The 26,416-nt window shown below is 43.2% G+C and overlaps 2 protein-coding genes across 2 annotated transcripts in view; one reads left to right on the top strand and one right to left on the bottom strand.

The window, feature by feature from the left end:
• LOC108696831 (B-cell receptor CD22) overlaps positions 1–9,518 on the bottom strand; it is a 56,718-nt gene extending 47,200 nt beyond the window's left edge. The window contains exon 1 of the mRNA XM_018226488.2: positions 9,026–9,518. The gene's annotated coding sequence lies outside the window, so the exon portion shown is untranslated. The remainder of the gene's footprint in view (positions 1–9,025) is intronic.
• LOC121395654 (B-cell receptor CD22-like) lies at positions 1,851–26,016 on the top strand. The gene is made up of 5 exons (XM_041569730.1): positions 1,851–2,721; positions 10,409–10,493; positions 10,904–11,254; positions 14,025–14,318; positions 25,635–26,016. The coding sequence occupies exons 2-5, from the start codon at positions 10,433–10,435 to the stop codon at positions 25,979–25,981; spliced, it is 1,053 nt and encodes a 350-aa protein (XP_041425664.1). The 5' UTR covers positions 1,851–2,721; positions 10,409–10,432; the 3' UTR covers positions 25,982–26,016.
• Positions 26,017–26,416: the final 400 nt, after the last annotated feature.

Here is a 26,416-nt window from a genome sequence, read left to right on the forward strand (position 1 = left end):
AGCTGCCGACTCGGTCTGACGGGAGCTTTTATAGGCACATGTATGAGGCCTTTACTCTTACAGCTCTGGACGATTTATTGAATGTATTGCTGCCAGAGTTTTCTCCCATAGCGGTACTGTGATTGTGATATTTAAGTCTCTTTCCCATTCTTTGTGAACAAATTGTTTGGGGATTTTACTGTTTCCTACTAGGAGCTTGTAGTATGTTGAGATTGGTTTGCTAACAATGTCTGCTTGTTCTATCATGCTTTCCTAATTTGTTGGGGGTTTATTTCAATCTGCTTCTTTTGTTTTTTCTATAAAGTAGTGCAGTTGGTTGCAGTTCCAAACATCTCTAGGATGGAGACCCCATCTTTTTTGTACTTCTGCTAATGGGATTACTTTGTTGTTCTTTATAAAGTCGGCTATTTTAGTAGGTCTTCCCTCCTATCTGTTGCCATCTTCTAAATGCTCCTGGTTCTATACTTGGTTTGAAAGAGTGGGTTATCTACCAACGCTTGCAATATATAAGGAAATTTTGTGAGAAGACTAATGTCCCTATTATTGAACCAAAATTTGAATGTTGGCCCTATTAATGGGTGTACCCTTGCTGTTTTAGGGAGTGTCTCTGGGGTGGTCCAGAGATAATTAATTAGGGGTATATCTAAATTGGATGGTTCCAGATCAACCCAATCCTTCGAATATTCGTACGCTTTTCACAAGTTTTTTCCCCGCATTGGATTCCCAGAGAGAAGCAATGAAGAGACAGAACTATATAGAGCCAGTTGGTGCTCCTCGTGGTGAAATCCAATGTGTTGAGCTTGGTATATCTGGAAAACTCCCAGTCCCACGTAAAAATAGAGGGGGTAGAAAACTTACTAACTGGGTTTATATAACAGTGCCTCCACAGACTTGTGGCTGGCTGTAAATTGTATGCAGTGGGGGTTGCAGATGCACTGGCTTGTGGGGTATTGTGGTTACCCAGCTGATGGGATCCACTGTTTAAAACCATGTTAATATACAATGCTGTATAGGTCCCTTCTAGCCAGGGCAGTAAAACCTGTAATGACCTAGATGGGTAGAGTAAGCATAGAACCTAGTGTATACCAATTTAACCTTGCACTTAACAGCTTAAACTTTTAGGGTTTACCCCTTGTATGTGGGGTCACTGGAAAGATATAATAACTTTGCAACTTCTTATCATATGTTAACAAAATTTAATTCATATTAAAGATTAATGAATTACTCTTACAAGGCAATTAAGTGTCCAACAGTCCAAGCGGGTTTTGTTATAGTTACCATCCCAGTGAGGGGTTAAGTAAACAGGCTTCCTGGTCACAGAGAGGTGACTCTGTCCCTGGATCCTCGGGTCTTTGGTGTGTGAGACGTTCTTTTTGGAGTATAGACTTGTCTCCATTCACCTTCTTGTGAGAAGTTCAGATCTGCTGGGAGTTCTATTTGGGGTATCTGCATCTTAAGCAGAAAGTTCTTTGTATTCCTTGGAAATCAGATTGTTGCTTGATGTCCCTCTCTTGTAGATGTTAGAGAGAATGAGAATCCCTATCTATATCATATGTTTTTTTTCCCATTTATATGTCTAGCACAGGTTTGAGGAGTTTGCACTTTGTTAAGGTGGTGCTTGAGATGTCCTGGGATAGTTTCACAGAAGATTCCTTGTAGGTTGGGTTACTTAAATCCCTGGACTAATTTCTTCTTTCAGTGTGAAACTGTTTAGACAGCATAGGATATATTGCGATGCATTCAGTGGTGCTAGAGTCTCCACCAGTCAGATTTCACCCGGACAGCCCGGTTTTTGGAAGGACTACCCGGATGAAAATTTCCTGTACAAATTTACAAATTAGGAAATCTGGACTGAACATTAAAGTAAATGACATGGTAATGACATGTCACCCCGCTCAGCCCTCTGATGTCACTGACCCGCCCCAACATCACTGGCACACACCCTACGTCGCTGACCCGTCCCCTACCCATTTTCATACAAAAAAAGGTGGCAATTGTTCTATTGGTGGATAAGAAAATACTTCAGCGGCACTCCGATTATGGTGAAAAAATTGTTGCTTTATTCGTGCCTCAAGCTATTGGTGGATAAGTCTCTGTTTAGGATACTATTGAAAACTTGGAGTAGGGCAGGTATTATTTCCTAATTTTTAACAGATTCTGGCACCCCTCTTATTCGTATGTTATTTCTCCCCCCTCAAGTTGCCTTTGTATTTCGTTTAATAGTGTGTTAAGTGATAGTAAAGCTGTATGTTTGCTCCTTTGATTGGAGATCAGCTTACTTTGATTAGTCTTGAGGTCTTCCGTTCTGTTGGATAACGTTAATAAGTCCCTTTTTATCTCTCTTAATTCTTCTTTCAGGGTTGAGATGAACTCCTGCAACATTTCCTGGATGTCTGTTTTTGACGGCAGGTAAGCTACTGTAAGTAAGTTGAGATCTCTGTTTCTTCTTCCAGGTCTCTCTCCTTTTCTGAGAGATCATGTTGTGTGTTGCCTGTTTCCTCTGCTCGTGTGTTGGCGCCATCTTGTGTGGAGTGTGTTCTGCTTTCTTTCTTGTGAATAGTGGTTCTGGCTTGGCTTGTGTTAGTGATTGCCTTTTCTCCTGCATCTTCTCTCTTTTCGGTTTGTGCTTCTGAGTTTTGCCCATCTTCTCTTTCAGTTTTTATGGCTGCACTGGCTATAGACCATCCAGAGCACTTTCTCAAGCTATCATCTGGCACAAAGGTAAGCCCCCCCCCCCCAAGGATCTTTTTATTACACAATATAAAGAAGGAAGATGAAAACAGTGTGTTTTATACAGGAAATTTGTAATAGGATATTACTCAATTCCATATTATGCTGCAGTGTTAAGCTGAAAGTTTACATCAGTCAGTGGATCTGTGTGATAACTCTGTAAGTATCTCCTTCTGTTTGGGTAGTCTCTTGTTTAAATATAGAGATTTATATTACTGTCCTCCTACAGTAATTCTGCATTTGGTACAACCTGGAGGGCAAGGGCATTGTATATTAATAACATAACATATTCTTTCCATTTGTTATATGAACTCACTGTGATGTTAATGTGTGGCTTTTGCTTTCAAAAGCAACACATTATTCTATTTTTTGAGTCATCTGTAGTGGGGTCCAAAGAAGTAACAGTGGGATAATAGTCTCTGGGAAGGGAGTGTGACTGTGGGATAGCAGGTATAGTAGGGAGAGATGGTGTCTATAGTAACAGTGGATAATAGTCTCTGGGAAGGGAGTGTGACTGTGGGATAGCAGGTATAGTAGGGAGAGATGGTGACTATAGTAACAGTGGGATAATAGTCTCTGGGAAGGGAGTGTGACTGTGGGATAGCAGGTATAGTAGGGAGAGATGGTGACTATAGTAACAGTGGGATAATAGTCTCTGGGAAGGGAGTGTGACTGTGGGATAGCAGGTATAGTAGGGAGAGATGGTGTCTATAGTAACAGTGGGATAATAGTCTCTGGGAAGGGAGTGTGACTGTGGGATAGCAGGTATAGTAGGGAGAGATGGTGCCTATAGTAACAGTGGATAATAGTCTATGGGAAAGGAGTGTGGCTGTGGGATAGCAGGTATAGCAGGGAGAGATGGTGCCTATAGTAACAGTGGATAATAGTCTCTGGGAAGGGAGTGTGACTGTGGGATAGCAGGTATAGTAGGGAGAGATGGTGCCTATAGTAATAGTGGATAATAGTCTCTGGGAAGGGAGTGTGACTGTGGGATATCAGGTATAGTAGGGAGAGATGGTGTCTATAGTAACAGTGGATAATAGTCTCTGGGAAGGGAGTGTGACTGTGGGATAGCAGGTATAGTAGGGAGAGATGGTGTCTATAGTAACAGTGGGATAATAGTCTCTGGGAAAGGAGTGTGACTGTGGGATAGCAGGTATAGTAGGGAGAGATGGTGCCTATAGTAACAGTGGGATAAAAGTCTCTGGGAAGGGAGTGTGACTGTGGGATAGCAGGTATAGTAGGGAGAGATGGTGCCTATAGTAACAGTGGGATAATAGTCTCTGGGAAGGGAGTGTGACTGTGGGATAGCAGGTATAGTAGGGAGAGATGGTGTCTATAGTAACAGTGGGATAATAGTCTCTGGGAAGGGAGTGTGACTGTGGGATAGCAGGTATAGTAGGGAGAGATGGTGTCTATAGTAACAGTGGGATAATAGTCTCTGGGAAGGGAGTGTGACTGTAGGATAGCAGGTATAGTAGGGAGAGATGGTGTCTATAGTAACAGTGGGATAATAGTCTCTGGGAAGGGAGTGTGACTGTAGGATAGCAGGTATAGTAGGGAGAGATGGTGTCTATAGTAACAGTGGGATAATAGTCTCTGGGAAGGGAGTGTGACTGTAGGATAGCAGGTATAGTAGGGAGAGATGGTGTCTATAGTAACAGTGGGATAATAGTCTCTGGGAAGGGAGTGTGACTGTAGTATATCAGGTATAGTAGGGAGAGATGGTGTCTACAGTGGATAATAGTCTCTGGGAAGGGAGTGTGGCTGTGGGATAGCAGGTATAGTAGGGAGAGATGGTGCCTATAGTAACAGTGGGATAATAGTCTCTGGGAAGTCTCTGTGACTGTGGGATAGCAGGTATAGTAGGGAGAGATGGTGCCTATAGTAACAGTGGATAATAGTCTCTGGGAAGGGAGTGTGGCATAACAGGTATAGTAGGGAGCGATGGTGCCTATAGTAACAGTGGGGATAATAGTCTCTGGGAAGGGAGTGTGACTGTGGGATAGCAGGTATAGTAGGGAGAGATGGTGCCTATAGTAACAGTGGATAATAGTCTCTGGGAAGGGAGTGTGGCTGTGGGATAGCAGGTATAGTAGGGAGAGATGGTGCCTATAGTAACAGTGGGATAATAGTCTCTGGGAAGGGAGTGTGGCTGTGGGATAGCAGGTATAGTAGGGAGAGATGGTGCCTATAGTAACAGTGGGATAATAGTCTCTGGGAAGTCTCTGTGACTGTGGGATAGCAGGTATAGTAGGGAGAGATGGTGCCTATAGTAACAGTGGATAATAGTCTCTGGGAAGGGAGTGTGGCATAACAGGTATAGTAGGGAGAGATGGTGCCTATAGTAACAGTGGGGATAATAGTCTCTGAGAAGGGAGTGTGACTGTGGGATAGCAGGTATAGTAGGGAGAGATGGTGCCTATAGTAACAGTGGATAATAGTCTCTGGGAAGGGAGTGTGACTGTGGGATAGCAGGTATAGTATGGAGAGATGGTGTCTATAGTAACAGTGGATAATAGTCTCTGGGAAGGGAGTGTGACTGTGGGATAGCAGGTATAGTAGGGAGAGATGGTGCCTATAGTCAGGGCCGCCATCAGGGGGCGACAGGGGGGACAAGCGTACCGGGCCCGGGCATGAAGGGGGGCCCGGCAGCGCTGCATTTTTTTGAAGATCCGGGCCCCCCTTACGAGCGCCCGAGCCGTACGTCTTGCCTCTTCAGTGCCGAATGCGGAAGTGCCGAAAAGCCGAAGCCGATGCGACGAAAAGACCCGAAGTCACGGAAAAAGCCGAAGTCACGAAGCGCCGAAAAGACCCGAAGTCACGAAAACAGCCGAAGCCGAAGTCCTGAAGCGGTGAAAAGACCCGAAGTCACGAAAGGAGGCGAAGTTGAAGTACTGAAGCCATGAGTTCAATTCTACTGAACACCAGTTTGTGTTTTTTTTGTTTTAATCCCCTGGCCACCAATGTATTATTTTAATATTCTATAGGCCCCTGCCACCAATCTTTTTTTTAAAACTTTTGTTTTTGGGGCCCCAATTTTTTTTTTAACTCGTAAGGGGCCCCTTGCCACCATTGTTTTTTTTTGGGTTTTTTTTTTTAAAAAAAAAATTAATTTTCTTTTTGGTGGCCCCAAATTTTTTTAACTTGTAAGGGGGCCGCTGCCACCAGTTTTTTTTTTTTTTCAAAAAAAAATTATTATTTTTTAAATTTTTTTTGGGGCCCCAATTTGTTTTTAACTTGTAAGGGGGCCCCTGCCACCATTTTTTTTTTTTTCAAAAAAATTTTTTTTTCTCCAAATTTTTTTTTTGGGGCCCCAATTTGTTTTTAACTTATAAGGGGGCCCCTGCCGCCAATGTTTTTTTTTTTTTTCAAAAAAAAATTAATTTTTTTTCAAATTTTTTTTGGGGCCCCAATTTGTTTTTAACTTATAAGGGGGCCCCTGCCGCCAATGTTTTTTTTTTTTTCAAAAAAAAATTAATTTTTTTTCAAATTTTTTTTGGGGCCCCAATTTGTTTTTAACTTAGAAGGGGGCCCCTGCCACCAATGTTTGTTTATTTTTTAGGTTTTTTTACATTTTTTTTTGTTGGGGCCCCAAGTTTTTTTTAACAGGGGGCCCCTGCCACCAATGTTTTTAAAAAAAAAAAAAATTTAATTTTTTTTTTTGGGGGCCCCAATTTTTTTTATAAGGGGGCCCTGACCATCAATAGCTTTTTACAACTTGTGTGGGGGGGGGGTTACTTTTTTAGCGCTGATGTCTGTGTGGTCTTTTAACTGCGATGTGGGCGGGATATGGGGCGGAGCTTGGTCGTCAGTGTGGGCGGGGCCCAGGGGGCCCCAAAAATTTTGTTGTACGGGGCCCCGTGATTTCTAATGGCGGCCCTGCCTATAGTAACAGTGGATAATAGTCTCTGGGAAGGGAGTGTGACTGTGGGATAGCAGGTATAGTAGGGAGAGATGGTGCCTATAGTAACAGTGGGATAATAGTGTCTGGGAAGGGAGTGTGACTGTGGGATAGCAGGTATAGTAGGGAGAGATGGTGCCTATAGTAACAGTGGATAATAGTCTCTGGGAAGGGAGTGTGACTGTGGGATAGCAGGTATAGTAGGGAGAGATGGTGCCTATAGTAACAGTGGATAATAGTCTCTGGGAAGGGAGTGTGACTGTGGGATAGCAGGTATAGTAGGGAGAGATGGTGTCTATAGTAACAGTGGATAATAGTCTCTGGGAAGGGAGTGTGACTGTGGGATAGCAGGTATAGTAGGGAGAGATGGTGCCTATAGTAACAGTGGGATAATAGTCTCTGGGAAGGGAGTGTGACTGTGGGATAGCAGGTATAGTAGGGAGAGATGGTGCCTATAGTAACAGTGGATAATAGTCTCTGGGAAGGGAGTGTGACTGTGGGATAGCAGGTATAGTAGGGAGAGATGTGTCTATAGTAACAGTGGATAATAGTCTATGGGAAGGGAGTGTGACTGTGGTATAGCAGCAAAATATTTCACAATACCAGGGATGCTGGATAGGATGTTTTTAATAAAGTATTGGAATATTCCTGGTACAGTTGAAATTCTAAACTGGTGGGTGATAATAGTCTGGACATCTGCAGAAGCCTCATCCACCAACAGCTGCTTGCAGGCTAAAATCAAGTTTTGTAAAACCTTGTCGCCAGCTAGTGTGGATAAGAGTTAATTCACAGGAGACACATTATATTGTTTAAGAGCTTTATTTACTGTGTATTTTTGTGATTCTCAAATCATTAATAGGCTTATGAACTGGCACATTTATGTGTTCCACTTGACAGAGGACTCCTTGTGTTGTGATAAGTTCAGGTTTAGCTTAAAGTTTTGGACATAAAACATATGGCACAGACAGCATTGAACTGGGGCCCCAGACACAACCCCCCTCCAACACCCCCCTCCACTGACACAACCCTCTCTGACGGCCCTCTGCACCAGGTGTAACCCCTCTACAACAGCCCTGTTCAACCCTGGGCACATGTAAGTTCCTACATTATCCGTAAAAAAAATCTGTTGATATTCCTCAGTGATCTTTTTTACTGACCCACCAGCTAGAACATGGTTCATGGATGTTCATTTCTACTGGAGGGAAGCAGTTCCTTCCCAAAATGCTTTTTTGAGTACTGTTCGAAATTATTAGGGGTAACAAGTCACTGTGTGTTGTACTCATTACTCACATCTTCCCAGGAGTTCAACGGACGGGACATTATAGTCACCGAGTGTTCACTCTGGCTTTGATAACGAGGGAGAATATTAGTATCAAATATGTACAGTATAAATTCTGAGCTTATTATGGTAAATGCAGCCAATCAATCTCCATTTCGCACCGATGGCCATGTAGAAAAACATTTGTAATGTCAGCTTATTCAGGGCCGTTAGTGATGACACGTTGGATATGATATGGCTGTCTGACTCCCTGATTGGACGTTATGTTGTGCCCACTGGTCGCTGTAGAATATATTTGTCACAGTGTCGTTTCTGCAGCCAAGGCCTTGTCCTACGCAGCTGCTGGTATTGAGTTGGACTCAATGAGAAGGTCTCATCCTTGATATCGCACACTGATCTGTCTCACAATAGGTCATTTAGGAACTCTCCAAACTGGCAGCTCTCTGCTAAGCACCGTAATTCTGTTATATAGTTAGAAATTGTTTCATTGGCTCTTTGGTTTTATTTGTGACAGCATCTGTCATAGAAAAATGTGCCTTTAACATTGATAACATCTCATAAGCAGGGTCGGACTGGGGAGCCAGAGGCCCATTGGAGCTGCTGTCTTAGGGGCCCCCTCCAACCACCGCCCAAAGCCCCTTCTGGGCCCCATAACCCCCCGTGCTCGAGCGTAATCTCTACCAAATCAGATCGAGCCAGGAGGAGGCATTTCAGGCCAGTAGTGACAGGGACTTGGTCTGGGACGGAGGGGCCCACCAACGCCAGGGCCCACCGGGTTTTTTCCCGTTGTCCCGCCGGCCCAGTCTGACCCTGCTCATAAGTCTCTGTTTTAGTAGATGTTTCAAATATTCAGTGTGCTGATAATAAATGAATGGATTTCCGAATGCCTAGATATAGAATACAGTATATGGTGTATCACCCTCTATAAATTGAAATATGCGCTATTTATTTTACTCACATACGGATCTCTTGATAGTGTGCGTGTCAGAGAAGTGATTGGCGCATTTCGTAAGGTGAGGGGATCGTTGTGTCTTCAATCTACAAAGTGAAAAGCTGTAATGGTGAAGTAACGCACGGAACTTAGGTTTGACCCTGCGGGCTGTTGCACTTACCGGGCGATACGCACAGGGAAATCCTTGATTATATATAGGCTGCCTTTTTGCCGGTTACTGCCCTTTGAGGTGGATTGTGGCGGCGTCTTAATTGCAGCTTGGTTTGCGTGTCGGAACGGTGGATCGGCACGGATTCTCCTGTGTGTATTAACCCAGCAGTCCGGATTTTTTCGATGCACGAATCAATTTAACTCGATGAGGGATTTTGGAGGGACAAAAACAGACCCCTTGTAGTTATTCGAAATCTCTCACACAGGCAGCTTCCCTGTTTCTTTTCCCAGACATTTGTTTTAGTAGAGGCCGATGCAGTGAGTGAGTAAATGACCAGGGCCAGATTAGTGGGCGGGCGCCCCAAGGCTGTGCGGTCCTAGCGCCTGCCCGTATATTCCACTCCAGTGCGAGCACACATGTGAGCCTGCACCGGAGCGCTGGGGATCGGTGCTCCCCGATAAGCAGCTAGCCGGAATACCGCCCCTATTATTCTGCCTCGCCACAAATGCTTGCCTGCAAATTACTGCAAATGTTTTAGGGCCACAGTTAAAGGGGAAGGAAACCTAGTCGGCGCAAACCTCCACCCCCCCTCCCGTTTGTTGCCCATCCTCCCTCCTCCCCCCTGGCCTACTCGTCCCGCTGGGCAAATGCCGCTAACTTGTTACTTACCCTTCTGCGCAGGTCCAGTCCAGGGACTTCACAGACGACATCTTCTTCTACGCGATTTTCTTCCTGCTTTGAACGGCGCATGCGCAGTAGGATCATTTCGCCGGTACGATCTACTGCACATGCGCGATCTACTGCGCATGCGCTAAAACGCCACTCACAGCAGGAAGACGATCGCATGGAAGAAGATGTCGTCTGTGAACTCCCTGGACTGGACCTGCGCAGAAGGGTAAGTAACAAGTTAGGGGCATTTGCCCAGCGGGCGGGGTAGGCCAGGGGGGAGGAGGGAGGGTGGGCAACACACTGGAGGGGGGGAGGGTTTTTGCGCCACCTAGGTTTCCTTCCCCTTTAACAGCACTCAGGTTAACCCTAACCCTAATAGTGGTTGCTTTGTAGGAAAATCTCTCTGCATATGCTTCCCAAGAATATCACCTACATCACATTGCAGTGCAGTGGATCCAAGGTCTCACCTGTCATAAGTTCCTTATCCTGCAGAATTCTGTTTATTAGATCTCCAACATGGTTAACTCTGTACTGATATAAGCAAGAAGAAAATATATCTAGCCACAGAGAACAAGCAGAAAAAGAAATAAAAAAGCATGTCCACTAATATTCACTGAAACATTGAGACGTGCCGTTCCCTATAGTAGTACATAACAAGAACATATATACGTGAATCAGCACCAACACATAGAGCTAATCACCTCTTATTTTCTTCAACATAAGTGACATTCCCCCGGCAGGAGTCTGATGATGACAAGGAACTTTTTTACCACCATTATGAGGGTTTTAATACTCATTCTGATACCAGGTAATAAATTATGAAACTCAGTGGTTCAGAAATTACATTACAGGTATGGGACCTGTTATCCAGAATTCTCAGAAGCTGGGGCTTTCCAGATAATGGATTTTTCTGTAATGCAGATCTTCATACGTTAAGTCTACTAGAAAATCATGTAAACATGAAATAAACCCAATAGGCTGGTTTTGCTTCCAATAAGGATTAATTATATCTTAGTTGGGATCAAGTACAAGCTGCTGTTTTATTATTACACAGAAAAAGGAAATCACTTTTTGGATAAAATGGAGTCTATGTTTCTGTATCTTTCTGTAATTTAGAGCTATCTGGATAAGGGGTTTTGGATTAACAGATCCCATACCTGTATCGCTTACCTATAACCTACACATTGATTATTTGTTTTATTTTTTTTCAATGTACAGGGACTTTAGGACAACGCTGGTCATTCTCCTTTCCACGGAGAATCCAAGCATTGAAAGGTTCCTGTGTAGAGATCCCCTGTTCTTATACTCGTCCAGCAAGTCAGCGGCCTCCCAATGTGATTTGGTATCTGTATAATAATATCAATTATATTAGGGTATTTGACAGTCAGGACAGTAGGAAAGTCTCGGCTGATTACAGATCCCGCACAAAACTTGTGCTAAATGCACCAAACAGCTGCACTCTGCATATATCCAATGTGAGAAGAGAAGATGAAAATGATTACTACCCAGGAGTAGATGATGAAAATGTAATTGACCCAAATGCTAGAACAGTGCACATTAGTGTCACAGGTAAGTAAGCCAATCATAGTCCATACCTGCTAAACTATTTTTAAATGAGACAGGTACTGTACATCTAAAGCAGGGGTGTCCAAACTACGGGCCAACGGCGGCACGCGATCCATTTTAAATTGGCCCGCATCAAATTCCGAAAAAATACCTGAAGGAGAATAGGGAGCGAGCCGATCCCTAACCTCCCAGTGGCCACAGACCGACTAACTGACTAGGAGGCGGCACCAGGGCCGGAACTAGGGGTAGGCAGAGTAGGCACGTGCCTAGGGCGCAAAGCTGAGGGGGCGCCAGGCACGTACCTGCTCTGTCGTCTACCCCATGTCTGGTCCTGTGTCTCCCTGACTGGCGCTGGTAATTTGTTTCAAATGCGCTTGCGTGCCGGCGCGTAGTCTTGCACATGCGTGCGTTTCGCGCATGCGCGATTGAGCTCGCACTAAGCCGGCGCCGTGCCTGGCCGGGTTGGCCCGGCTCTGGGCGGCACAGCTCTGTAAACGTCACCACACCCACCGCGGCAGGCACCTCATTCCCTCTGATTGCAGTGCAGCTCCCTGGAGAGGAGAGAGACTGCTGCTGCTGCTGTGTCGGCATGTTTTGCCCCCGCTTCGCTGGCTGGCCTGTGTGGAGACTGGGTGGGTGGGGAGACAGAGTGTGGACTTCACGACAGCTGTGCTGTACATAAAGCATTTTAGAACATCCTGCAGCTAAATACCCGTCCTTCCTGCGATGTCCTATGCCTTCTGAATGGCACATCGAGTGCTTTCACCATCACTCATTGTCCAAATCTGCACTCACACCTCCGTCCTGTACCCTCCCTTCTCAGCCGTTAGTCATGCTAACTCCGCCCTCAGCCTTCCGCCCTGAGTCTTCCGTCCTCAGTCTTCCGACTTCCGCCTTCAGCCTTCAGCCCTCAGGCTTGAGATCTCTGTTTTCAGCCGACAGTCAGCGTAAGCATGACTGACGGCTGAGAAGGGAGGGTACAGGACGGAGGTGTGAGTGCAGGTTTGGACGATGAGTGACGGTAAAAGCACTCGATGCGCCATTCAGAAGGCATAGGACATCGCAGGAAGGAGGCAGCCTACAATGCCCATGTGTAAGAGTTTTTAAACAGACAGATGTTGTCTTTTATGCACAGCATTTCAATTACATGGTTTCGGAATTTGTTTTAAGCTCTTCCTGAACCTGTCGATCTGCCATTGTAATAATAATTTTACTAATAAAGTTTTGCTATCTTTTTTAAAAGTCAATATGGGAGAACACCTGCTTTATCACCTAAAATTTGAGTTAATTTCTCAGAATATGAATGCAGTACCACATGATTTATTTCTATTAGGTGTGCTCTCCTTTTAAAGGGGAAGTAAAATTCCCTGGTAATTTTTTTACTTTGCACAGATCCTCAACATAGCTGTGGCCTATAGCACATCCAGAACTGCAGCCCCACACCTGCATTATTGGCCATTCCCATCCTGAACCTCAACTGGGAACAGGCACAGTGGCCCAAGATTTCAGTTTGGTTTCCAGTGTTAATATTTATATTTAAATAAAAAAAAGTCTAATCCACTATTGGACCCTAGAATCCACAATTAGACCTTATTTATTAATAAAAAAGCATGATTTAATTGGATCTGGGACAAACTCGATAAAATCGAGCAAAAACCCAAATTGTACGTTTTTTTTCTGAGTTTTTTCAGAAAAGCCAAAATTGTTATCATTTTGAAAAGTCTGAAATAGTCAGATTTTTAGGCTAATTTCATTGCAGACCACAGAAACTTTCAAAAAGGATATGGGCCTCTCCCATTTACTTATATACAATCTCAGAGATACCAGATTTTCAGATTCTGACTTTTTCCATCCTCACAGTATAATAAATCTCAAGTTATTTTTCCACTAAAAATTTTTTATAGTAAAAAAAAAACCTTTAGATTTTCCCCTAATGAGCCCCTTATACTGACACTTGGGGGCCGATTCACATAGGGTCGAATTTCGAGGGTTAATTAACCCTCGATATTCGACTGTGAATTAAAATCCTTCGAAAATCGAAGTCGAAGGATTTTAGCGCAAATAGTGCGATCGAACGATCGAAGGAATAATCCTTCGATCGAATGATTAAATCCTTTGAATCGAACGATTCGAAGGATTTTAATCCACCGATCGAAGGAATATCCTTCGATCAAAAAAAGTTAGCCAAGCCTATGGGGACCTTCCCCATAGGCTAACATTGAGTTCGGTAGCTTTTAGATGGCGAACTAGGGGGTCGAAGTTTTTTCTTAAAGAGACAGTACTTCGACTATCGAATGGTCGAACGATTTTTAGTTTGAATCCTTCGATTCGAAGGTCGAAGTAGCCCATTCGATGGTCGAAGTAGCCCAAAAAACACTTCGAAATTCGAAGTTTTTTTACTTCGAATCCTTCACTCGAAGTTAGTGAATCGGCCCCATAAAGAGGGGTGAATGGAGATTTATTTGAGACAAAGTTGAGGACAAGGAGAGGCTTTACCGTGAGCTCCATTTCAAAATGTTGGCGGGAAAATGTTGTTAAAAATGTTTTTCTTCTATGTTTTTTGTTGTTTTTTATGATATATTTTATCAACTAACATGATATAATTCACATGTTTTCTTCTTTGTTAGTTATCAATGTCAAAGCAATCCATCTGGATAAATCTGTGTAGGGTGAAATGATTTCAATGATTTTTGCTGAATATATTTGAAGTTACATTATTTATTTGTCCCTTTCAAAAAAATATTAATAATTAACCTGTATTTTAATTACTCAGATGTCCCTAATAATATAAATCTTCAAGGACCAGGAGAAATGGCTGAAGGAACCCCAGTCATTATTAGATGCTCAGTAGAACATTCCTGTGGCTCTGATCCTCCAACTCTCCATTGGAACAAGAGAGGACATCCTGTTAGGACAGGACAACAACATCTCTCAGGAGGGACATGGGAAGCTTTATCTGAAATTAATTATTCTCCTACATATGAGGATGATAGAACTGAAATACAGTGTTCAGTCGCTTACCCAAATGGGCAAACCAGCCACCAAGCAACTCCACTCAACATTATGTGTATGTATTATTGTCAATAGAATTAAAGGTGCCCTCTACTGAGTTGGAAAAATTCTATTACACAAGTAGAACTTTATTTATTTAACCAACAATATAATCAACAGGGTCAGAATAAAGCCTTGGTAACACTTTTGCAATGGTGGATGTCTGTCTGGTGGAACATGGGCTCCTGCTCCCTACTCTCTATCCTAACCACTGTCAAAATGGTCAAAGTCCTTCCTCTTCCTGCAGATGATATCCTCTTAAAATAACAATAAATTAAAATAAACGTTATAACCTATATAAGAACAATGACAACAGGATAAGCAACTGCAACAAATAAACAAGAAAACACTATTCACAGTTATGTCCCACAGTTCGTCTTGTTTTTGTATAATGAAATGAAATAATGTAGATATAATTGTAGCTAACTTTCCAATATACATTCATTGCACATTTCCCCTGATTTAAAAGTTATCTGTAAATATAACTAGTGATGGGCGAATTTCGGGCGTTTTTCTTCGCCAAAAAAATTGTGAATTTTCCACAAAATTTGCAAAACGGTGCCGGAGTCTAGTTTTTGACGCCGGCGTCCATTTTTTTTTTATGCCAGCGGTTTCGCGAATGTATTCACCGGCGGCAAATCCGTTATCGGGAAACCCAAAACTGAGAAATTCCAGTATTTTGTGAAAAATATCATTTGAATTGGACTGTGTTGCATCAGCTCTTTTTTTTTTAACAATACTCTTTAACCATTTGGAAACCAACTGATTTAGGGGCCTATTTATCATGTTGTGTAAAATTGTAGTGAAACATTAGCGGTGATGTTGCAAGAACAACCAATCAGCTATTTGATCTCAACAGAAAACAAAAGCAAAGATCTGATTGGTTGCTATGAGCAACATAACCGGTAATTAGAGATGTCGCGAACTGTTCGCCGGCGAACTTGTTCGCGCGAACATCGGGTGTTCGCGCTCGCCGGAAGTTCGCGAACGTCGCGCGACGTTCGCCATTTTGGGTTCGCCATTGTTGGCGCTTTTTTTTGCCCTCTCACCCCAGACCAGCAGGTACATGGCAGCCAATCAGGAAGCTCTCCCCTGGACCACTCCCCTTCCCTATAAAAACCGAAGCCCTGCAGCGTTTTTTCACTCTGCCTGTGTGTGCTGAAGAGATAGTGTAGGGAGAGAGCTGCTGCCTGTTAGTGATTTCAGGGACAGTTGAAAGTTTGCTGGCTAGTAATCGTTTTGATACTGCTCTGTTATTGGAGGGACAGAAGTCTGCAGGGGTTTGAGGGACATTTAAGCTTAGGTAGCTTTGCTGGCTAGTAATCTACCTTCTACTGCAGTGCTCTGTATGTAGCTGCAGTGGGCAGCTGTCCTGCTTCTGATCTCATCTGCTGACTGCTGCAATAACAGTAGTCCTTGTAAGGACTGCTTTTATTTATTTTTTTGTTGTTTTACTACTACTACTACTACTACTACTATAAGAGCCCAGTGCTATTAGTCTAGCAGTGTTGGGGAGTGGGACTGGTGTGCTAATCTGCTGCTCCTAGTAGTTCAGCAGCACCAACTTTAATTTTTTTTTTTAATATTCATTTTTTTTTATTTTACTTTTTTTTATTTTACTACCGCTGTAGTAGTGTATAAGTTGACCTTTTAGGCATTATTTGCCCTGTAGGCATTATTTGCACACTGTTTTCTTCAACCCGCCATCGAGCTGTGTGACCTTGTTCACATTCTGTCTAAATATCCATAATATTACCGTCTCCAGAAAAAACACCGGAGTCACTTTTTTCAAGCAGCCATAATATATTTTACGTAATCCGTATCCACCGCTGTAGTAGTGTATACGTTGACTTTGTAGGCATTATTTGCACAGTGTTTTCTTCAACCCGCCATCTAGCTGTGTGTATTATCGTTTCCAGAAAAACCAACTGAGTTTTTGTTGTTGTTGTTGTTTTTTTAAAAATAATGCCAGGCAAAGGCAGGCCGCCACGCAGAGGCCGTGCTAGGGGCCGTGCTGCTATGCAATCCTGTGGCCCTAGCAAATTGCCCAGTTTTAAAAAGCCAATGACCCTGAACTCCCAAAATGCTGAAGAGGTAGTTGACTGGCTTACACAGCACACCCCATCCTCTACCGTTTCTAACTTTACCACAACATCCTCCTCATCCTCCACTGCTATGGCCACCCCACGTAACACTTCCTCCACCACCGGTGCCCCTTCTTCACTGGGGTCAGAGGAGTTATTTTCCCATGAGTTTCTTGAACTGAGTAATGCGCAACCATTATTGCCAGAAGAAGATGAAGGAGATGAGGACCTTACACCAGATTTAATTCTGGCAGAGAACACGATAGAGATGGACATAATGAGTGATGAGGAGGAGGTCCCCGCTGCTGCTTCCTTCTGTGATGTGTCAGAAGAAATTGATGCATCTGAGGAGAATGATGATGAGGAGATTGATGTTTTGTGGGTGCCTAGTAGAAGAGAGCAAGAGGAGGGTAGTTCAGATGGAGAGACGGAGAGTCAGAGAGGCAGTAGGAGAATAAGACTTAGAAGAAGCAGGGAGGACAGCCCGCAGGGATCAGTAGGGCAACAACATGTATCGGCACCTGTGTTCAGCCGGCCAACGCACCCGCCATTGCCGCCAATACCGCCAACTCCGCCAACTTCTACTGTTACCGCCAGATCGCACACTTCCAAAAAGTCAGCAGTGTGGGATTTTTTTAATGTGTGTGCCTCTGACAAAAGCATTGTAATTTGCAATGAGTGCAGTCAGAAACTGAGCCTTGGTAAGCCCAACAGCCACATAGGTACAACTTCTATGCGAAGGCACATGAGCGGCAAGCACAAAGCACTTTGGGAGCAACACCTCAAAGGCAACAGGCAAACTAAAAGCCACACTCCTTCTGGTCCAGCATCTTACTGCTCTACCTCTGCTCTCCTTGACCCGTCTGAACCACCCTCCACTCCGCCTTCCACCTTGACCACCTGTTCCCATTCCCAGTCATCTGCCACCAGCCAAGTTTCTGTGAAGGCCATGTTTGAGCGTAAGAAGCCAATGTCTGACTGTCACCCCCTTGCCCGGCGTCTGACAGCTGGCTTGTCTGCACTCTTAGCCCGCCAGCTTTTACCATACCAGCTGGTGGACTCTGAGGCCTTCCGCAAATTTGTAGCAATTGGGACACCGCAGTGGAAGGTACCCAGCCGCAATTTTTTTTCTAAAAAGGGAATACCACACCTGTACCAACATGTGCAGAGCCAAGTTACCGCATCTCTGTCACTTAGTGTTGGGCCAAAGGTCCATATGACTACTGACGCATGGTCCTCCAAGCATGGTCAGGGCAGGTATGTCACCTACACTGCCCACTGGGTGAACTTGGTAATGGCTGGGAAGCAGGGAATGGGTAGCTCAACAACAACAGTGGAGTTGGTGTCACCGCCACGGATTGCACGCGGTTCTGCCACCACCTCTACTCCTCCATCGCTCTCTACCTCGTCTTCTTCTTCTTCTTACTCTGCTGCTGGGTCCTCCTTCTCCTCCTCCACACCTGTGCACCCCCAGCTCCCCCTAGGCTATTCGACGTGCCAGGTACGCCGTTGTCACGCTGTCTTGGGGATGACGTGCCTGGAAAGCAAAAACCATACCGGATCTGTACTCCTGTCATCTCTGCAGTCACAGGCCGATCGGTGGCTGACCCCACACCAACTGCAGATCGGAAAAGTGGTGTGTGACAATGGAAGCAATCTGTTGGCAGCGTTGAGACTAGGCAATTTAACACATGTGCCCTGCATGGCACATGTGTTAAATTTAATAGTCCAACGTTTTGTCTCCAAGTACCCAGGATTCCAGGACGTTCTCACCCAGTCCAGAAAGGTGTCGGCCCATTTCAGACGTTCCTACACAGCCATGGCACGCCTTGCTGACATTCAGCAGCGCTACAACATGCCAGTCAGGCGTTTGATTTCTGACAGCCAGACTCGCTGGAATTCAACGCTCCTTATGTTGGAACGTCTGCTGCAACAACAAAGGGCCGTCAACGAGTACCTTTTTGAACTGGGTGGTAGGACTGGATCTGCACAGCTGGGGATTTTTTTCCCCCGTTACTGGGTGCTTATGCGCGATGCCTGCAGGCTCATGCGACCTTTTGAAGAGGTGACAAATATGGTCAGTCGCACCGAAGGCACCATCAGCGACCTAATACCCTTCGCTTTCTTCCTGGAGCGTGCCGTGCGACGAGTGACAGATGAGGCTGTAGACCAGCGTGACGAGGAGCTGGAAGCGCACGATTTCTGGTCGGAATCACCAGAACGAACCCAGGCACCTGCTGCAACGCAGGGAGAGGTGCCAGAAGTGGAGTCAGAGGAGGAAGGTGGCTTTGTGGAGGAGGAGGAGGAGGACCAACAGGAGCAGGCTTCCCAGGGGGCTAGTGGTGACCTTTGGGGACCCCTGGTCTTGTACGTGGCTGGGGGGAGGAGACCGTGGATGATGCAGTCCTTGATAATGAGGAAGCGGAGATGGATAGCTCTGCATCCAACCTTGTGAGAATGGGGTCTTTCATGCTGTCATGCCTGTTGAAGGACCCCCGTATCAAGAGGCTTAAGGAGAAGGACCTGTACTGGGTCGCAACGCTACTAGACCCTCGGTACAAGCATAAAGTGTCAGAAATGTTACCAACATACCACAAGTCCGAAAAGATGCGGCATTTACAAACCAGCCTGCAAAACATGTTGTACAATGCTTTTAAGGGTGATGTCACTTCAGGAACTCATCAACATTCCAGGGGCAGAGGTGCCAGTAATCCTGCCACGAGCACACCTGCAAGGACAAAGCCCTTTGGCCAGTCTGTAACGTCAGACATGCAAATGTTTTTCTGTCCAAGGCAGCGCCACAACCCTTCTGGATCCACCCTCAAAGAACGCCTCGACCGGCAGGTAGCGGACTACCTGGCATTAACTGCAGATATCGACACTCTGAGGAGCGATGAACCCCTGGACTACTGGGTGCGCAGGCTTGATCTGTGGCCAGAGCTGTCACAATTTGCCATGAACCTCTTGTCTTGCCCAGCCTCAAGTGTGCTCTCAGAAAGGACCTTCAGTGCAGCAGGAGGGATTGTAACTGAGAAGAGAACTCGCCTAGGTCACAAAAGTGTCGATTACCTGACCTTTATTAAAATGAATGAGGGGTGGATCTCGGAGGGTTACTGCACGCCGGAAGACTTGTTCTGACTTCTATGCAGCTGTCCTTCTCTTCAAGCCTCATGACTCCACACACAGCTGTCCTTTAGCGTCCTCCTCCTCCCTCCGCCACCGTTACAAACTAGGGTGCAAACCCTACTGGTTTAATTTTTTCTGGCCTCTGTGCTTCAGTGGCTGCAACCAAAAAAACTGGGCAAACAATGTCTACAAGGTCAACGTATGGCAAAAAATGACTATTTTCAGCATTTATATGGCATATTTTTTCTGGCAACTGTGCTTCAGTGGCTGCATCCAAAAAAATGCATATTTTCTGCATTTATATGGCATAATTTTTCTGGCCTCTGTGCTTCAGTGGCTGCAACCAAAAAAATGCATATTTTCTGCATTTATATGGCATAATTTTTCTGGCCTCTGTGCTTCAGTGGCTGCAACCAAAAAAATTTATATTTTCAGCATTTATATGGCATAATTTTTCTGTCAACTGTGCTTCAGTGGCTGCGACCAAAAAAATGCATGTTTTCTGCATTTATATGGCATAATTTTTCTGGCCTCTGTGCTTCAGTGGCTGCAACCAAAAAAATGCATATTTTCTGCATTTATATGGCATAATTTTTCTGGCCTCTGTGCTTCAGTGGCTGCAACCAAAAAAATGCATATTTTCTGCATTTATATGGCATAATTTTTCTGGCCTCTGTGCTTCAGTGGCTGCAACCAAAAAAATTTATATTTTCAGCATTTATATGGCATAATTTTTCTGGCAACTGTGCTTCAGTGGCTGCGACCAAAAAAATGACTATTTTCAGCATTTATATGGCATATTTTTTCTGGCCTCTGTGCTTCAGTGGCTGCGGCCAAAAAAACTGGGCAAACAATGCCTACAAGGTCAACGACGTTGACCTTGTAGGCATTGTTTGCCCAGTTTTTTTGGCCGCAGCCACTGAAGCACAGAGGCCAGAAAAAATATGCCATATAAATGCTGAAAATAGTCATTTTGTGCCATACGTTGACTCAACGTATATGGCAAAAAATGACTATTTTCAGCATTTATATGGCATATTTTTTCTGGCAACTGTGCTTCAGTGGCTGCGACCAAAAAAATGCATATTTTCTGCATTTATATGGCATAATTTTTCTGGCCTCTGTGCTTCAGTGGCTGCAACCAAAAAAATTTATATTTTCAGCATTTATATGGCATAATTTTTCTGTCAACTGTGCTTCAGTGGCTGCGACCAAAAAAATGCATGTTTTCTGCATTTATATGGCATAATTTTTCTGGCCTCTGTGCTTCAGTGGCTGCAACCAAAAAAGTTTATATTTTCAGCATTTATATGGCATAATTTTTCTGTCAACTGTGCTTCAGTGGCTGCGACCAAAAAAATGCATATTTTCTGCATTTATATGGCGTAATTTTTCTGGCCTCTGTGCTTCAGTGGCTGCAACCAAAAAAATTTATATTTTCAGCATTTATATGGCATAATTTTTCTGGCAACTGTGCTTCAGTGGCTGCGTCCAAAAAAACTGGGCAAACAATGTCTACAAGGTCAACGTATGGCGAAAAATGACTATTTTCAGCATTTATATGGCATATTTTTTCTGGCAACTGTGCTTCAGTGGCTGCGTCCAAAAAAACTGGGCAAACAATGCCTACAAGGTCAACGTATGGCAGTTGTTTAAAGAGAACAGTAGATTACTAGCCAGCAAAGCTACCTAAGCTAAAATGTCCCTCAAATCCCTGCAGACTTCTGTCCCTCCAATACAGAGCAGTATCAAGCAGATTACTAGCCAGCAAACTTACTATCATCTGTCCCTGAAATCACTAACAGCTCTCCCCCTACACTATCTCTTCCAAGCACACACAGGCAGATTTTTCAGATACATTTTTGCCCTTGATCCCCCTCTGGCATGCCACTGTCCAGGTCGTTGCACCCTTTAAACAACTTTAAAATCATTTTTCTGGCCAGAAATGTCTTTTCTAGATGTTAAAGTTCGCCTTCCCATTGAAGTCTATGGGGTTCGCGAACCGTTCGCGAACCGCTCGCGTTTTTGCGCAAGTTCGCGAATATGTTCGCGAACTTTTTTTCCGACGTTCGCTACATCCCTACCGGTAATGTTTTACTTCACTTTTTACACAGCGTGATAAATAGGCCCCTACGTTTTGAAAGTAAAATGTTGTCCCGTTCTTGCCTGATAGGATCAAATTTGAGCTACTCAATTTGGGTCTCCTTTGTCATATTGCACCAAAAAGTTGCACCAAAAGTTTTCAGTGGGTGACAGGTTGGACTGCAGGCTGACAGTTTAGCACCCAGACTCTCTGGGATCCACTCAGTTTAGTGCTAGAAATAACAAGAACCATATATGTTTCCTATATAAAACAATAGGCAAAAAGTAGGTTAAGCACAAGCCCTGTCCATGGCACTCATATTAAACAATGGAGGTACAGTATATTGTCCCTGTCAAAAAGCCCCACATGTTGCTATTTACAGTAATGGCAGTGATTGTGACTGATGATCAATAATAATGATTAAATGATTGGATGGGGACCAATTAATGATTAAAGGAGAATTCAATCCAAAAGTAAAAAAAAACCCTACCACCCTACCCTACCCCTTACTTCCTTGTTTTGTGAGAAAAAGTCATGTTATTTCCCTTCCCGACCCTAATTTGCATATGCTAATTAGGATTTGAATTTGGTTCAGCCAGCCACAAGGATTTGACTCCATATCTGAAAAGACTGAAAAAGACAGAATCCTGGCCCTATCCCGAGCCGAGTCCTAGATTCGGTGCATTCTTAATGTAAGGAATACTTTCAAGTACAGGTATGGGACCTGTTATCCAGAATGCTTGGGACCTGGCATTTTCCAGATAACGGATCTTATCGTAATTTAGATCTTCATCCCTTAAGTCTACTAGAAAATCATGTAAAGCAAAAAATGAAATCGCCGCTAACCAAGAGAGGGGATCAACACTAACAGATTTAGATCTGCCCTCCGTGGCCTTCTAGATTGGGCCAAAAGTGAGTCCATACTTAATGAAAAAGAATTTGTATATCTTGGATGCACGACTCCACGCATTCCTATATTTCACTGGTTGCCCAAAGTACATAAAAGTACATCTAATGTACAGGGTCGACCTATAGTGTCGGGCATAGGCTCTCTCAATGAACACCTGTCAGAGTATGTAGACCGTTTGTTGCTTCCGATTGTGTTGGGCTTACACAGCTACCTCAGAGATAGTACGGATTGTATTAACAAATTTTGTAATACGACTTGGAAGTCTTCCTTTTTGTGGGTCACGATGGATGTGGCAGCACTTTATTCCTCCATAGATCATATATTGGGCACATCAGCTGTCTGTTTTTGGCTAGACCACACGAACCTTTACTCAGAAATACAGAACGATTTTCTCTTGCGTTCCTTGCACTATCTCCTGAATACTAACTATTTCATGTTTAATGGTTCCTATTACCTCCAGAGAAGAGGCGCTGCGATGGGTGCTCGGTTTGCCCCTTCGTATGCCAATCTTTTCATGGGGTGGTGGGAACGTTTATTCATTTATGGTGAAGGCAACCCTTACCGTACCCAAATAGTTAAGTACTACAGGTACATTGACGATCTGATCCTAGTATGGGATGGTGATGTTTCTTCAGTGGAGGCTTTTGCAAAATATTGCAATAGCACAAATTGCGGTATTTCCTTTACTTGTGACCAAAATCCTGCACATATATCATTTTTGGATATTACCTTTTCGATTGACAATGGCAAGGTAGTTACTGATTTATACCGCAAACCAATCACACGCAATACTCTATTGCATGCGGCCAGTTGTCATCCTTCCAATGTGATACGGGGGGTCCCTGTAGGACAGTTCCTGCGTCTCCGCAGGATCTGTACCTCATGGGACTGATTCAATGATCAGGCCATGCTTCTGTGGGATCGTTTCGTCCAGAGGGGTTACCCCTTTTGGGATATCAAGAGAGCTTATGACAGGGCCGTGGGTACAAGCCGCGAGGATCTTCTGACTGTGAACAACCCAATAAGATCCAATAGACATTATCGAAACAAACGGAGACCCGAAAGACCTCCAGATGAGGCATCAGGCGAGATTGATAGTTTCCCTCGCATAATTACTACCTACTCACATGATAGTTCATTGGTCCGCAGAACAATTGAAAAACATTGGGGAATTTTGAAATTGGACCCTAATCTTAAGGATATCCTACCTTCACGTCCACAATTTACATATAAGAGAGGCTCTAGTTTGGGGTCTATTTTATCTCCCAGTCTATTTGTGGATCCAAGGTTACAGAAACCCACACACTGGCTAGATGTCAAGGGCTGTTACAGGTGTGGGGTTACTCGCTGTGGAGCTTGCACATATATGAAAACATCTAAGGACTTTGTAGGTAACAATGGCCCCCGCAGGTTCAAAATAGATTTCTATGCTAATTGTGGAACCAAAAATGTTATCTATCTCATTACGTGTCAGTGTGGCCTGCAGTATATAGGAAAAACCATAAGACCCATTCGGAAACGCATTTCTGAACATTTGGGTTGTGTGTCACGGCGTGATCACAGTTCTGCAGTTGCTAAACACCTATTGGAACATCATAATGGCAATTTATGCCTTTATTTTCAGGTCATAGATAGAGTTGTTCCGGGGGTCCGTAAGGGAGAAACGGAGACCTTACTTCTGAGGAAGGAGGCCTTCTGGATCTATAAATTATGCACGGTTGCACCAAAAGGATTAAACAGAGAATGGGAACTAAATTGTTTTGTGGACTAAGATAGATGCCCAAATTACTTATTTTTTATTTTTTATTTTTCTAATTAATTACCATCATGACTACTATTATTACTTTTGGCTAACATTATAGTTCGAGTTCCCTACCTAATTGTGCTCGTGTCGATCTTTCCCTGTTCTTATGTGCTCTCAAGAACATCCTGTCGTAAAAGCTATTAGTCTCCTATACATATGTGTTTCATTGGTGGTTCGTATCTGTTCCTTGGCTTTTTCTTGTGTTGTGATTTTGTTTCTTATCTTTAGCTTAACTGTTCAGGTTTTCATTTTTGTATCTATTTTGTTACCAGTAACTGATAAGACATTTACATTCCCTTGGGAGTTGCAACATTTTCAAATATGTATACTTTGTTATCTTCTTTGAGGATCCCATATATTATATAACATCGATTCGGCCAATGTCTCTCTCACTGCACTTACTATTACCATATTATTATCAGTTATTACTACTATTAGTTTGGTGGGCCCCTTTTTTGATTTAAATTGATTTGGTCAAATTTAATTTAATTTACAATTATTTAATATATGGTTTAGGACCCTATTTTCCAGAACTAATTTGGATTTGAGTTTAGCATATTATTTTTCACATCCATATTAATTTTATTGGCCAAATAAAACTCTAATGTCTGGACCATTCCCTGTAATTAATTAATAATTATTATTACCATCATTATTATTATGATCGTTATATATTTTCAATACAACTTATATCTTTATCTATATTATAGCTTATATGCAATAACGTGATCTTTTAATTGGTGAATTCATTCTTTTATTGGTGTTGTCTATAAAGTTGTTGTTTCACGGGGAGGTGCTTGAGCTTCTGATGAAGTGACGTATTGGTCACGAAACGCGTCAAGCTACACTCACCCTGCCTGCTTGTACTGTCAATTTTAAGGATTACATTAAAGTTTATCTGTTTTAACCTATCTTCTGGCTCCACCGCTTTTGATGACCTTCCGGACGCCACCCCCCTTCCCACTTTCAGTGCCTGTTTTGTTAGAAAATCATGTAAACATTAAATAAGCCCAATTAAATTTGCTTCCAATAAGGATTAATTATATCTTAGTTGGGATCAAGTACAAGCTACTGTTTTATTATTACAGAGAAAAAGGAAATCATTTTTGGATTATTTGATTACAATGGAGTCTATGGGAGACTGCCTTTCTGTAATTCTGAGCTTTCTGGATAACTAGTTTCCGGGTAAGGGATCCCATACCTGTACTGTCACTAGTTAACAAGGATATTGTTTTGCATTAACAGTCAATATTCCTTCAAAACTGAACTGTTGAATGTTCCATTTCATGTTATACCCTGCTCTCTATTATTTTCTGTCTTTGTAGTTGCTCCTAAGGAAGTCCAACTCATAAAGTATGAAAAACAAGATGGAAGTGTTGAATTAAAGTGTAGTTTCTCAAGCAGCAGCCCCAATGTAACTCACTTCACATGGCTGAAGAATGACTTGCCTTTCACAACTCAAACACAGCCAATTCTAACACTAGAAAATGCTGGAAAAAACTCAGGGGAATATCGATGTATTGCTCACAACAGGTTTGGAAATTCTTCCTGTGATAAACAAATTACCATTCAATTTAAAGGTAAGTATAAACATAAGGATTCAAATAAAGGATGTCAAACGCCAGGTTCAGCTCTAACCATGTACAGGTTTTCCAGAATGCTTGGGACCTAGGATTCTACATAGTTTAAGTCTGGTTTTGCCTCCAATAAGGATTAATTTTATCTTATTTGGGATCAAGTACAAGCTACTGTTTTATTATTACAGAGAAAAAGCAAATCCCATTTTTGAAATATTCCATGGAAGATGGTCATACTGTGTTTCTGAGCTATCTGGATAGGACGTTTCTGGATAATGGATCCTATACCTGTTTTTAGTTTACACTGCAAATAATGCACTCCAAAATCGAAAATGTTATTTCTTAAAGGAATTCTGTCATGATTTTTATAAACTACATTCTTACAGATTAAAAAGAAACATTTGTGTTCCTCCAGTCAGTTAAAGGAACAGTAACATAAAAAAAAAAGAAAATGTTATAATGGAATGACTATATAATGGACTGATACCTGCATTCATCTGTGCCAAAGTTATCTTTCAACTTTTATGCAC

The sequence above is a fragment of the Xenopus laevis genome, chromosome 7L (assembly GCF_017654675.1).
Source record: "Xenopus laevis strain J_2021 chromosome 7L, Xenopus_laevis_v10.1, whole genome shotgun sequence".
NCBI lineage: Eukaryota > Metazoa > Chordata > Amphibia > Anura > Pipidae > Xenopus > Xenopus laevis.